This window comes from Gasterosteus aculeatus, chromosome 12 (genome assembly GCF_964276395.1).
Source record: "Gasterosteus aculeatus chromosome 12, fGasAcu3.hap1.1, whole genome shotgun sequence".
NCBI lineage: Eukaryota > Metazoa > Chordata > Actinopteri > Perciformes > Gasterosteidae > Gasterosteus > Gasterosteus aculeatus.
Window position 1 is genome coordinate 24,805,322 of NC_135700.1, and position 12,589 is coordinate 24,817,910.

At 48.9% G+C, this 12,589-nt stretch overlaps 1 protein-coding gene across 1 annotated transcript; it reads left to right on the plus strand.

Moving 5' to 3' along the window:
- Nucleotides 1–4,545: 4,545 nt before the first annotated feature.
- cebpa (CCAAT enhancer binding protein alpha) lies at nucleotides 4,546–6,864 on the plus strand. The gene has a single exon (XM_040204424.2). It carries the CDS (start codon nucleotides 4,829–4,831, stop codon nucleotides 5,678–5,680), a length of 852 nt encoding a protein of 283 aa, XP_040060358.2. The 5' UTR covers nucleotides 4,546–4,828; the 3' UTR covers nucleotides 5,681–6,864.
- Nucleotides 6,865–12,589: the final 5,725 nt, after the last annotated feature.

Consider the following 12,589-nt stretch of genomic DNA (forward strand, 5'->3'; position numbering starts at 1 on the left):
GACCAATCAAGGAGCGAGAAGGGAGAGAATGATGCAATTCATCCTAAAATTGACTCCTGGTTCCACCAATGGGAGTGCTGTGTTTTCTGTTGATATGTTTATGTAATATGAGGTTTGTTTAATTAGTTCATAGATGCATGAATTCACATCAAATTGAATCACTTAAACTGTGAATTATACACAATTTACACAACGTACTACTACTACTATTTGTGAAGTTATAACAACATGTACCATGTCATGCTTTTGTACACTTTAATATAATGGAAATACTTTGTATTAAAGAGAAAACCGGGTATGAAGATGTAACAGGTGAAGAAGAGGAAGTCATCAACTTGAAGGACCAATACAAATCACAAATATACTTAAATTCACAAAAATTATATTATTTCTCTGTAGAGATTACAACATTAAAGCGACAGCACGTTGGATTCATGCTGAACAACAGCAGGAGAAAAGGTCTCACTCAGAACGCTGTGGTCATCACGTCTGGACTACTGCACCTCCCTCGTAGCAGGTCGACCTGCCAGCGCCATCCGACCTCGGCAGCTCGACTGGTCACAACTCCAATTCCTTCACTGGTTTCCTCAGAAAGCTAAACACTCAACAACATGCCGCCGGTTTGATGTCCAGATGAGCCCAACTACATGAGGACAGCAGAAAGCCTCTACAGCTAAAACACACCTCTACCCACTGTACCTGGACTAGGTAGCACTTTATTAACCCTCATTAGTTACCGTTTACGGACGACAAATGAAATGTTTGACTTTTGGATTTGATAGAAGCAGGCGACATATCTTCCTTTGAGAATAACATTAGGTACAAACAAATTGACAGTAGTAACACTAGTAAAAATAAATCATTTTAATTATGAGGCCACTAATGAGCATCAATCTGTACAGCGGAACCTTTGCAGCAGCGTAGACTTTGAAAGGAGTCCAACACCAATCAGGATTACAAGGAGCCCAGATGTGACCTGAGGAACTAAGAAATGAGATCATTTAACAACGGAAACAACACACTAAAATCTCACCGGAAACAACAACCCTCCGGCCGGCCTGAACTACGGTCGGTTCCTCCGGACGGCTCGAGAGGAACCGGCCGGCCTGAACTACGGTCGGTTCCTCTGGACGGCTCGAGAGGAACCGGCCGGCCTGAACTACGGTCGGTTCCTCCGGACGGCTCGAGAGGAACCGGCCGGCCTGAACTACGGTCGGTTCCTCCGGACGGCTCGAGAGGAACGAAGGCCCCGAGAAGGCCCAGCAGAGGCTGTACTTGCTGAGAAGGCCGAGGAAATTTGGAATGCAAACCAAAATTCTCAGCAACTTCTACAGCGGTGCGGTGGAGAGCGGAATCACCACATCGATGACCGTGTGGTCCGGACCCTGCACGCAGGACAGGAAGGCCCCCCAGCGTGTGATAAACAGGACAGCTCAGGAGCAGCCGTCCCCTCACTACAGGACATTTACTCCACCAGGGTCACCAGCACAGACTCTTCTCCTGCCATCAGGCAGGCGTCTCAAGTCCAGAACTAACTAACTAACTAACACACACACAGAAATAAAGTGCATAGTGCACATGTCTAATGTCACGATCGGGGTGTAGGCAGAGGCAGGACCCAAACGTCACAACAAAAAATCAAAATCAAAATCAAAAATGCCACATGGGCAAAAACACGGGCGGGGACCAGGAACGCACAAGACATTGAGGGAACGACACGCAGCCATCACCTGCAAACATTCTACCACGCGACAACAGACACACAGGGCCTAAACACACTGGGACGGGGCAGGTGATTGGACACAGGTGGAAACAATCAGAGACACGGCAGACAATCACAGGGGACGACAGGACAAGGCAGGAAGTGACGTTACCCAGGGAGACAAGGGGCAGGAAACTACAAAATAAAACAGGAAACAAATCAACACCGTGACATCTAATGCATATATTTTGCTTGTTAGGAATCAGGAAACATTTATGACAGTAGGACAATGGACAACAAAACAACATAGTGCAAGAGTAATCAAATACAATATAATAAAATATAAGGCTATGGGTTAGTTTAAAAATAAAGGAATACAAGTTTTTAAAAAATTGAGTTAAAGTTCAAATTAGAGTTAAAAATAAAGTGCACCAGCAAACAGAAAGTGACAAGTGAAAGTGACACAAACACAAACAGGTTTTGTCGGGGTGAGAGGGGTCGGCTACCATCTTTTTAGCTGCTTCAGAGACCTGGAAGCGAACAAGTCCTGCAGGGACGGCAGATTGCAGCCGATCAGCCTCTCTGCAGAGCGGAGGACACGCTGCAGCCTGCCCTTGTCCTTGGCTGTGGCTGCAGCGTACCAGACGGTGATGGAGGAGCAGAGGATGGACTCCATGATGGCCGTGTAGAAGTGGACCATCATCGTCTTTGGCAGGTTGAATTTCTTCAGCTGCCTCAGGAAGAACAACCTCTGCTGAGCTTCTTGGTGATGGAGCTGATGTTCAGCTCCCACTTGAGGTCCTGGGTGATGATGGAGCCCAGGAAACGGAAGGAATCCACAATAGTGACGGGGGAGTCACACAGGGTGATGGGGGAGGGTGGGACTCTGTTCCTCCTGAAATCCACAACCATCTCCACTGTCTTTAGAGCGTTGAGCTCCAGGTTGTTCTGGCTGCACCACGATACCAGATGGTCAGACTCCACCTGTAGGCGGACTCGTCCCCACCAGAGATCAGTCCAGCCTGGGTGGTGTCAGGAGCTTGACGGACTGGTGACTGGAGGTGCAGCTGTTGGTGCACAGGGAGAAGAGCAGAGGGGAAAGAACGCAGCCTTGGGGGGAACCGGTGCTGATGGATTATAGAAAAATACGTCTTCAAACGAAGAGATGCCAGTGAAGACATTGGAGTTGTCCTCGAGCGCCAGGCTGTGTTGCTTTATCTGCTGCCATGTTGTTCGGCCTTATATACGCGTTGAACCTGAACTGCCCTGGTGAACTCAAGGACACCTTCGAAGTGCCTCAAAAGGTGGTCATGGAGCTTGTCTCTAAGAAGACCCAAGTCCTTAAAAACAAACTTCATGTTTAAGTCATAATCATTTAGAGAAACTTGTTGAAAATTCATCTTCAGTATTTGTTCAGAAAAATGACTATCGAGCTTGTAAGACTATACATCTTCTATCGACCTCTTCCAGTTGTTTTGGGTGGGAGGATTTTTTTCTGTTCTTTTTTAATGGAACTTCCCCCCTTTTGTTTGGGGGTGATCATTGGAAAATAAAATGGTCCATATTATATTTATGTAAATCCAACAGACTTTTTCTTTCATTGAGTTCTTGTGAGGCAGACAAGCTGCTCGTTGTGTTTGTTAGAAATATCACTTTCGTTTCAAACAGACAGTCTGCCGGTTACCAGTCGACAGAGGGCGCTCCGGTTCCTCCGGACCCTCACAGACGTGACGGGAATTCTTTCGCCTCGCTTCCCCGCACGGTCCCCCCGCACGGAGCCCCGGTCCCCCCTCACGGAGCCCCCCCCCGCACGCAGCCCCGGTCCCCCCTCACGGAGCCCCCCCCCGCACGCAGCCCCGGTCCCCCCTCACGGAGCCCCCCCCCCTCACGCAGCCCCGGTCCCCCCTCACGGAGCCCCCCCCCGCACGCAGCCCCGGTCCCCCCTCACGGAGCCCCCCCCCCTCACGCAGCCCCGGTCCCCCCTCACGGAGCCCCCCCCCCTCACGCAGCCCCGGTCCCCCCTCACGGAGCCCCCCCCCCTCACGCAGCCCCGGTCCCCCCGCACGGAGCCCCGGTCCCCCCGCACGGAGCCCCGGTCCCCCCTCACGGAGCCCCCCCCCGCACGCAGCCCCGGTCCCCCCTCACGGAGCCCCCCCCCCTCACGCAGCCCCGGTCCCCCCTCACGGAGCCCCCCCCCTCACGCAGCCCCGGTCCCCCCGCACGCAGCCCCGGTCCCCCCTCACGCAGCCCCGGTCCCCCCTCACGGAGCCCCGGTCCCCCCTCACGGAGCCCCCCCCCGCACGCAGCCCCGGTCCCCCCGCACGGAGCCCCGGTCCCCCCTCACGCAGCCCCGGTCCCCCCGCACGCAGCCCCGGTCCCCCCGCACGCAGCCCCGGTCCCCCCGCACGGAGCCCCGGTCCCCCCGCACGCAGCCCCGGTCCCCCCGCACGCAGCCCCGGTCCCCCCGCACGCAGCCCCCCCTGCACAGATCCAGCTCAATTCACAGAGAAACGCAGGAGGGTTTCATGAATGTTTCAGCCATAAATATTCAGAACCATGTTTAGTTGACATGAATCATCAATCAGTGTTGGAGCAGAAGATTCATAACTTCTAACTCATAAACGTAATAACCCGTTAAAAGAGATTCCGAATATTCATCACTTTTATTTCAAACGGGACCGGGTTATGGATCCAGAACCCAAAACCTCCCTCTGGGTCTCTGTGGGACTTTAGTTTAGTTTTGTTCGAGTGTTTCTGTGTGTGTGTGTGTGTGTGTGTGTGTGTGTGTGTGTGTGTGTGTGTGTGTGTGTGTGTGAGCGTGTGAGTGTGTGGTGTGTGAGCGTGTGTGGTGTGTGAGCGTGTGAGGTGTGTGAGGTGTGTGAGCGTGTGTGTGTGTGTGTGTGTGTGTGTGTGTCCGCCCCTCCCGCTCTCTATATAAAGCCGCTCTGACAGCCCTCCGTCCGCAGCAGCAGGACCCCGCAGGAAGCCGCTCCTCTCGGACCCGGATCACTTGTAAAAGTCGTTCTTTTCTCGCCGGACTTCGGAGCCTCCTCGCGCGCAATTTGACTTTGCCCAGCGCCGGTTCCACGGAGCGCGTCTCCATGCACGCCCGGCTCTAGATTCTCCATGGAGCTCTCGAACCTGTACGAGGTGGCGCCCCGGCCCCCCATGAGCGGCTTGCAGCACGGCTACAGGGACCCGTCCGACCCGGGCGGGGACATTGGGGACAGCGAGACCTCCATCGACCTGAGCGCCTACATCGACCCGTCGGCCTTCAACGACGACTTCCTGGCCGACCTGTTCCACCACAGCTCCCGGCAGGACAAGCTGAGGACCATGGGTGGGGAGTACGAGTCGGGTCCGTGCGGGCCCCCGCAGCCCTACATGCCCCACTACATGGAGTCCAAACTGGAGCCGCTCTACGAGCACAACCCGCCGCGCATCCGGCCCGTGGCCATCAAGCAGGAGCCGCGCGACGACGAGGACGTGAACGCGGCGCTGCCCCCCACTTACCACCACCCGCACGCGCATTCCCAGCAGCCCCTCCAGTACCAGATCGCGCACTGCGCCCAGACCACCATGCACCTTCAGCCGGGACACCCGACCCCCCCGCCGACGCCAGTGCCCAGTCCGCACCACCAGCACCCGCAGCACCACCCGCAGCACCTCCCGCAGCACCTCCCGCAGCAGGGCGGCCTGAAGCTGCTGGAGCAGCACCGGGGGGGGTGCGGGAAGTCCAAGAAGAACGTGGACAAGGGCAGCCCGGAGTACCGGCTGAGGCGCGAGCGCAACAACGTGGCCGTGCGCAAGAGCCGGGACAAGGCTAAGATGCGCAACATGGAGACGCAACACAAGGTGGTGGAGCTGAGCTCCGACAACGACAGACTGAGGCGGAGGGTGGAGCACCTGACCCGCGAGCTGGACACGTTACGGGGAATCTTCCGACAGCTGCCGGACGGTTCCTTCAAAGCCAGCTGAGGGACTACTGCGCGACCCCGGGACCGGGACCTGGGCCTGAACCGGTGCACTGCTGGATTTACACTCGGATGTGTCCTCGTGCGTGAGAGGAGACCGAGGCAGCTGGTGGTCGTTGCACGAGACAAACACGAGAAACTCACCAAGTCCCCAAAATACCCGAAAAGAATTTCTGAACAAAGAGACAAAAAACACATTTCGAGTTTTTATGTCAGAAACTTTGCGGTCCCGGGGACAAACGGAGCGGAGACATCTTCGTCTCATTGGCTGATCCAGATCTCTTGTCCTCAGACTGATGGGCACGAGACCTGTTGTGCTGGCTGTCCCTCCGTCTTTCTCTCTATCTGTCCTTCTCCTTGTCTCTCCATGTCTCCTTAAAAGCCAATAAGCTCGTCCCTGCAGCTCCTCAGAGGAGCGCTTGTTTTTTTACCCTGTCCTCTTACAAACTGTGTCTCTATCTAAAGGTTGTCTCCGTCACATGGTATGGGGATCACGTGGGGCGTCACTTAAAATGGTCCATATGTGTCAGAAACAGTGATGATGATGATGGTTCTTCATCTCAGAAACAAGGTGCCCTTTCCCCTTTGTTCCCTTAGAACAAAGACACATGGACACGAAATATTGATTTATAAAAACCAAAGTGACAAAACAAACCCATCAAAGCTGGAAAAGTTGCAGTCGTGTCCTCTTGACAACCAGCCTTAATCTCCAGACCTTCATCTCAAACCTTCATGTCCAGACCTTCATCTCAAACCTTCATGTCCAGACCTTCATCTCAAACCTTCATGTCCAGACATCCATCCATGTTCCTTTAAAAGAATGGAAGTGGTCATGTTTGGCTTTCAGAGGATGGAGACGGAGAATAAGCTCATGCGAACAGTGAGTTTGGACATAAGACAGGAAAACGTCCTAAATCTTTTGTAAACAACATCAATGTGAAAAGGTTTCTATGCAAAATGTCTCTGCTACACACACACACACACACACACACACACACACACACACACACACACAGTGCCTTCTGATCTGAGATGACCTTTGACCTTAAGGAGGCACTGCTTTTTTATACAAACAGATATTAAAACCATGTTATCATCTCAATCGTACATCTCTGTATGCATAAATATATGGATATGTATATAAAATACCAAACAACTTACTATAATAAAAGAGCTTGTTTTATTGCATTTTGCTGCTTGGTTTTTCATTTGAAGTGTGAATTGTTTAGGTTTCGTTTGTGTGTGTGTGCGTTCAGCCAGTAGGAGGCGCTCACACAAACACGTCTTCTCATTATTAATGCTTTTATCCATAAACAGATTTTATTTACTCATTCAAAAGTGAAAAATGAACAGATTAAAGTTACATTTCTCTCTTTTATATTTGCTAGCATATATTTATATCCATATATAGCTAGTATTTAATAATATGTGAATGTACAGTAGAATAAAATACACGATGTAACATGTATAATATACTATACATATATAGACAGATATGACATGTAAACCATTTATATTTATCAAAATAAAATATTCAAATTAAAAAGTTTTGGGTCAAATCAACTCTTATTTTCTGACAAGACTCAACAAATCAATACAGACAGAAAATCGAAGTTCAGGACTTCTTAGTGTCTGTGGCCTCATGTGTCTCTCTGTGTGTCGCTTGTGTCTCTCTTAGTGTGTCTCTTGTTGTGAAGCATGAGGCTCCTCGTTTCTCCTGTTGTTTTTTGTGGAAGACACACAGGTCTTTCATTAGTTTCTTGGACGACCTGTTGTATGTGTGTCTTGGCTGTAGACTTGTTCTGGATGGAAGACATTATCCTCCTGTTTTATGTCCTCGTTGTGTCCAGAGGTCTGTTTCTGAGCCCAGAACAATCTGGACTGACTCCAACGTTAAAGATCTTCTCACACAATCTAAGGTTCACACGCTAAAGGCTTCCTCCTGCGCAGAGCGACGTCACGTGACGTATCTTGTTGTTGTTCTTGTTGTTGCATGTCTCACGTCTCATGTGTCCCACGTAAAACAGTACTGTATTCTGAAGTCAACAGAACCTCTGAACCCTCATACGTTGAGTGGTCTATTGATTGGTTAATTAAAGGGTGGATTGGTTGATATGTTTGTTGATTGACTAGTTGGATGGTTGATTGTTTGGGCCGTGGATTGATAGGTTGGTGGTTGAGTGGTTGATAGGGTGATAGTTTAGTTGGTTGAATGGTTAATTGGTTCATAGGTCGGTTGGTTTGTTATGTAGATTGTCGTTGGTTGGTTAGTTGATTGGTTGTTATGTTGATAGTTTGGTTGAATGGTTTATTCGTTGGTTGATAGATTTGTTGGTTGCCAGGTGGGTAGATATGTTGGTTGCTTAGTTGATTGGTTAAGGTTTATTGGTTGGTTGGTTGATATATTGGTTGGTTGCCAGGTGGGTAGGTATGTTGGTTGCTTAGTTGATTGGTTGATAGATTAATTGGTTGCCAGGTGGGTAGGTATGTTGGTTGCTTAGTTAATTGGTGGATTGGTTGATAGATTAATTGGTTGCCAGGTGGGTAGGTATGTTGGTTGCTTAGTTAATTGGTAGTTTGGTTGATAGATTAATTGGTTGCCAGGTGGGTAGGTATGTTGGTTGCTTAGTTAATTGGTAGTTTGGTTGATAGATTAATTGGTTGCCAGGTGGGTAGGTATGTTGGTTGCTTAGTTGATTGGTGGATTGGTTGATAGATTAATTGGTTGATTGTATAATAGGTTAATTGGATTAACAGAAACCAGAACACAAATGTTCCCCCTATGACTATGTCTGTTTATGGAGAATGTAAAGTAACGCAAATGCAGATCCTTAGTTGTATATGAAGCAGCTGGAGTTTCTGTTAACCTGCAAAATCCTCAATTAATCCAGATAACATGCAAGGTTGTAACCATAAAAGATCCTAGATAGCAAGGTGAGATATTTGTCAGAGAGGACGAGGATATTCTAGTGTGATTCATACAGTTTGAGACTCTTCATCAATCAATCGGCCGGATGAAGAATCCTGATGGCGAGTATGTGAACATAATGTCTACTGCTGTAAACCTGCTCCATTATTCCTCCCGAAGCAGTCGAACGTGTCCGGTGTGCAGAGTCAAAGTGCTTCGCTTCATTGACGTGTTGAGTGGGGAGTGTGTCAATCTTCTCTGTTTGTCCCTCGTTTAAACATTAACCGGCTCTTTTCACCGACTCGGAACACACAGAGCTGACTGAGCAGCACTTTACTCTGAAAGGCGGCCACAGCTTTTACTGTTTGCTCTCCGATAGAATAGAGTCACTCTTAAATGTCACATGGACGGACGCAGGGGTTATAATAATTATTAGCATTATTAGCATCGTGTCTGGTTTTGTAAAAGCAGGATGCGTCTCCGCCTCTTGGTCGGTCATCTTACATGTGACGTTAGCATGTAGCGTGACAAAGCTGCTAACATGTCTGCAGACTCTGAACATGAGCACCATCCTTTACCTTTGCAGTACCCTGGCTGGGAGAAGAACTTGCCATGTGACTCCTCAGGGACTTCTTCAGGCTGTGTTCCTGTACCGCCTCCTCCCGACTAAACTCCTAGATTCTGGTTATCTCACAGAAGAGGAATGAAACAATTCCTTCGAACATGTTTTCAAGAAACACAGCTGTAAACAAGAGGAAATCCCAACTACCATATCTATGTACTAATAAATAATACTTTTTTATTAACACCCGTTTTCTCACAGGGCCAGCATATAGTAATACTCAACATGTGAATTGTCAGATCTTAGACCTCTGATCCCACAGTTCTCAATCGCTATAAATTCACTTTGTTTCAGCCCCTTTCTCTTTAAGACCCCCCCAGCCAGCGTTTTCTGCTCTTCCGCATCATTCTTATCCATAAAAATCATGACAATCGAAGTGTGATGTTGATACAAACCACTTGGACCTGCGTCCTGTTTACAGCTGCTTGGATTCTCTGAATGAGGTTCTATGGAATTGATCTCCACATCTGCATCTTCTCCCTCAAAGAGGAATGTGAAATATTTCAAAACACTTGTCTCGCCTTTATGCTTCATGCAATAACCAACGTGTCCTGTGACTCCTGGTGTTCCCGCTAGACTCCAGCAACACGTCTCGGTTTCTGCTCCTTACTGATTACAGTATTTTCAATAAAACGCTTCTACGTCGGCCATATTGAGAACCGTTGGTCAAAGAAATGCTCCCAGTCGGTTTCAGCTTCAGTCTTTTTTTGAAATATAAATGTATTGATAAAATGGATGCGTTCTGCGGCTGCGTGGGTGAATAAAGGTTCAGTATTTGAATCACGTTAATCACCTCCTGGCTGCAGGGATCATTTGTTCTGCTGCAGAGAGACCAGAACAGCTGGACTCTGATAGCATCTTTGTGTTACTCTGAACGCCTCGCGATGCTTTCAGGGTCAGGCGGCGTGTTCTGTTCCTGCCAGGTTTCCGTTCTGTTCACTGGTTCTCAGTTTCTGCCGATAACTATCTGGAGTCGACTCTGAGACGCCAAAGTCCTGATGTCTGAATTAAAAATGAGCTCATTCACATGTAGGTGTACAGCCGTTTGTTTGTGAGCTTTGTATCACTCTGAAAGAAAACACTTGGATGTGTTTTAATGGAGATCTACGGAGAAATATTCTCTGCAGGTTAAAGTCAAGTAAAAAACACCTTTATTTCAATAAAAATCCCCAAGTTTCCCCGACCTGCACCCTCAAAATAAAAGCCTCCTGGAGTCACTGTATCTTCTCAGGAGACTCAGGACCACGTTGCTTTGTGTTCTCGGTGTCCTTCTAGCCCGACACATCTTACGAAGACTCAACACCAAACTGTTGGTTGAAAAGGTCCCGACGTGCTGACATCACACACGGCCTCACTAACACACCTCAGGGCTTCTTTGCTCAACCGGAAGTCATTTGACCGGCAACATTTCTCCAGAAAATGAGGAAGCCTGACTTTGACTCCATCTCCTCCCAGCATGCAATGGGGCTGACCGCTCACTGCGGTAGAGGCGTCGTGAGTAAGCAGTTCACTCAAAGAAGAAGATTCGCTTCCGTAACGTAAATACGTAAAGAACATTTTATCTTCTGTGATGATCTTTTGGAATCAGAATTCCAACTAATTACTTTCTGCATTGTGTCTGTCCCTCTGTCTGTCCCTCTGTCTGTCTGTCCCTCTGTCTGTCTGTCCCTCTGTCCCTCTGTTTGTCCCTCTATCGTAGCCCTAACTATGTATGAACCTTCTCCTGTCCATCCCGGGACACGGATGCTCCTCTGACGGTTTCTTGGAGTGTTTCCTGTGCTGATGGCGGGTTTCAGGACAGACGATGTCGTATTACAGACTGTAAAGGCCTCTGAGGCAAAGGGTTGGATTAAACAATTTGTAATTTGCGATTTTGGGCTGTACAAAATAAAATGAATTGAATTGAATCACGTAACTGATTTATAGTAGAATTACTTCGGTTGGTTTGAGTTTCATGTTTAGAAGCTTCAGGTCAAGTTTAGACAGCTGGTTTCATCCGGCTCTATAAATATAATCGAATATCTTCTACATAACAATGAATGTTTATGTATTGATAAACTTTAAATGAACAGTCAACACACAATATTAACAGACACACAGTTCAAGTTTTTAGGTGAAATTGAGCAGTTGATTCCTGGTCACAGGGTTTATATTCATGACTTACAGTTTATGTGGTATGTCGTCTAAAGACTAAGCAGGTACTGTCCTCTCTGAGCCTCATGCTCATCCTCATCCACATCCACATCCTCATCCACATCCACATCTTCATCCTCATCCACATCCTCATCCACATCCACATCTTCATCCTCATCCACATCCTCATCCACATCCACATCCACATCTTCATCCTCATCCACATCCTCATCCACATCCACATCCTCATCCACATCTTCATCCTCATCCACATCCTCATCCACATCCACATCTTCATCCTCATCCACATCCTCATCCACATCCACATCTTCATCCTCATCCTCATCCACATCTTCATCCTCATCCACATCCTCATCCACATCCTCATCCACATCTTCATCCTCATCCACATCCTCATCCACATCCACATCCACATCTTCATCCACATCCACATCTTCATCCTCATCCACATCCACATCCACATCCTCATCCACATCCTCATCTTCATCCTCATCCTCATCCACATCCTCATCTTCATCTTCATCCTCATCCTCATCCTCATCCTCATGTTGATCCTCAGCGTGAGGAGCATTTGCACGGTGTGTGTGAGTGTTTGCTGTTCTCGCTGTGATGGATGGCATTGTTTAAAGCCGGGAGGCTTTGGAAAGCTTTGCTATTGTTTCAGCTCTTGGCAAAGAGGCTTCTTAAGAAAAACAAGAAGGGAGAAGGAAGAGGGGGGGACGGGGGGTAAAAAGAAGTAGAAAACCAAACAGAAGTTGTCTTCACGCTGGTCCGAAGTTTTGATGGAGAGTCTGATATTTGCCATACCCCCCCCCCCCCCCCCCGACACACATAGCCAACCCAACCACAGCATTCTGTGCCCACCTCCCCCGAAGACCGAGCAGGAGAAATAAAACTCACACCAGGAATGTACAAACACACCAACACGGTGTATTATTGTTAGAGATGTTTGGGGCGGGTTCTGGTGACCCACTGGCACTGACCACAGAATGCCTGGACCCCCCCTCGCCCCCCCCAGACACACACACTGAACAACCCCCCCTCGCTGGGAACATTGTCTGAATATACGGCTCAGCAGGACTCGGCCGGTGGTCCAATGCGGCCCCGAAGCCCAGGGGGGCCTCATCCCCACTACGTCCCTGTGGGGGGGGGGCTGCTTCTGATGGACGAGAGACCAGTCGTCCTCTCAAAAGCACCGGTTAGCTTCACTGACGGATTTATGATGAACG

What these genes read in the sequence shown, in the direction of transcription:
- cebpa (XM_040204424.2), top strand. Translation starts at nt 4,829, where the DNA reads ATGGAGCTCTCGAACCTGTACGAGGTGGCGCCCCGGCCCCCCATGAGC.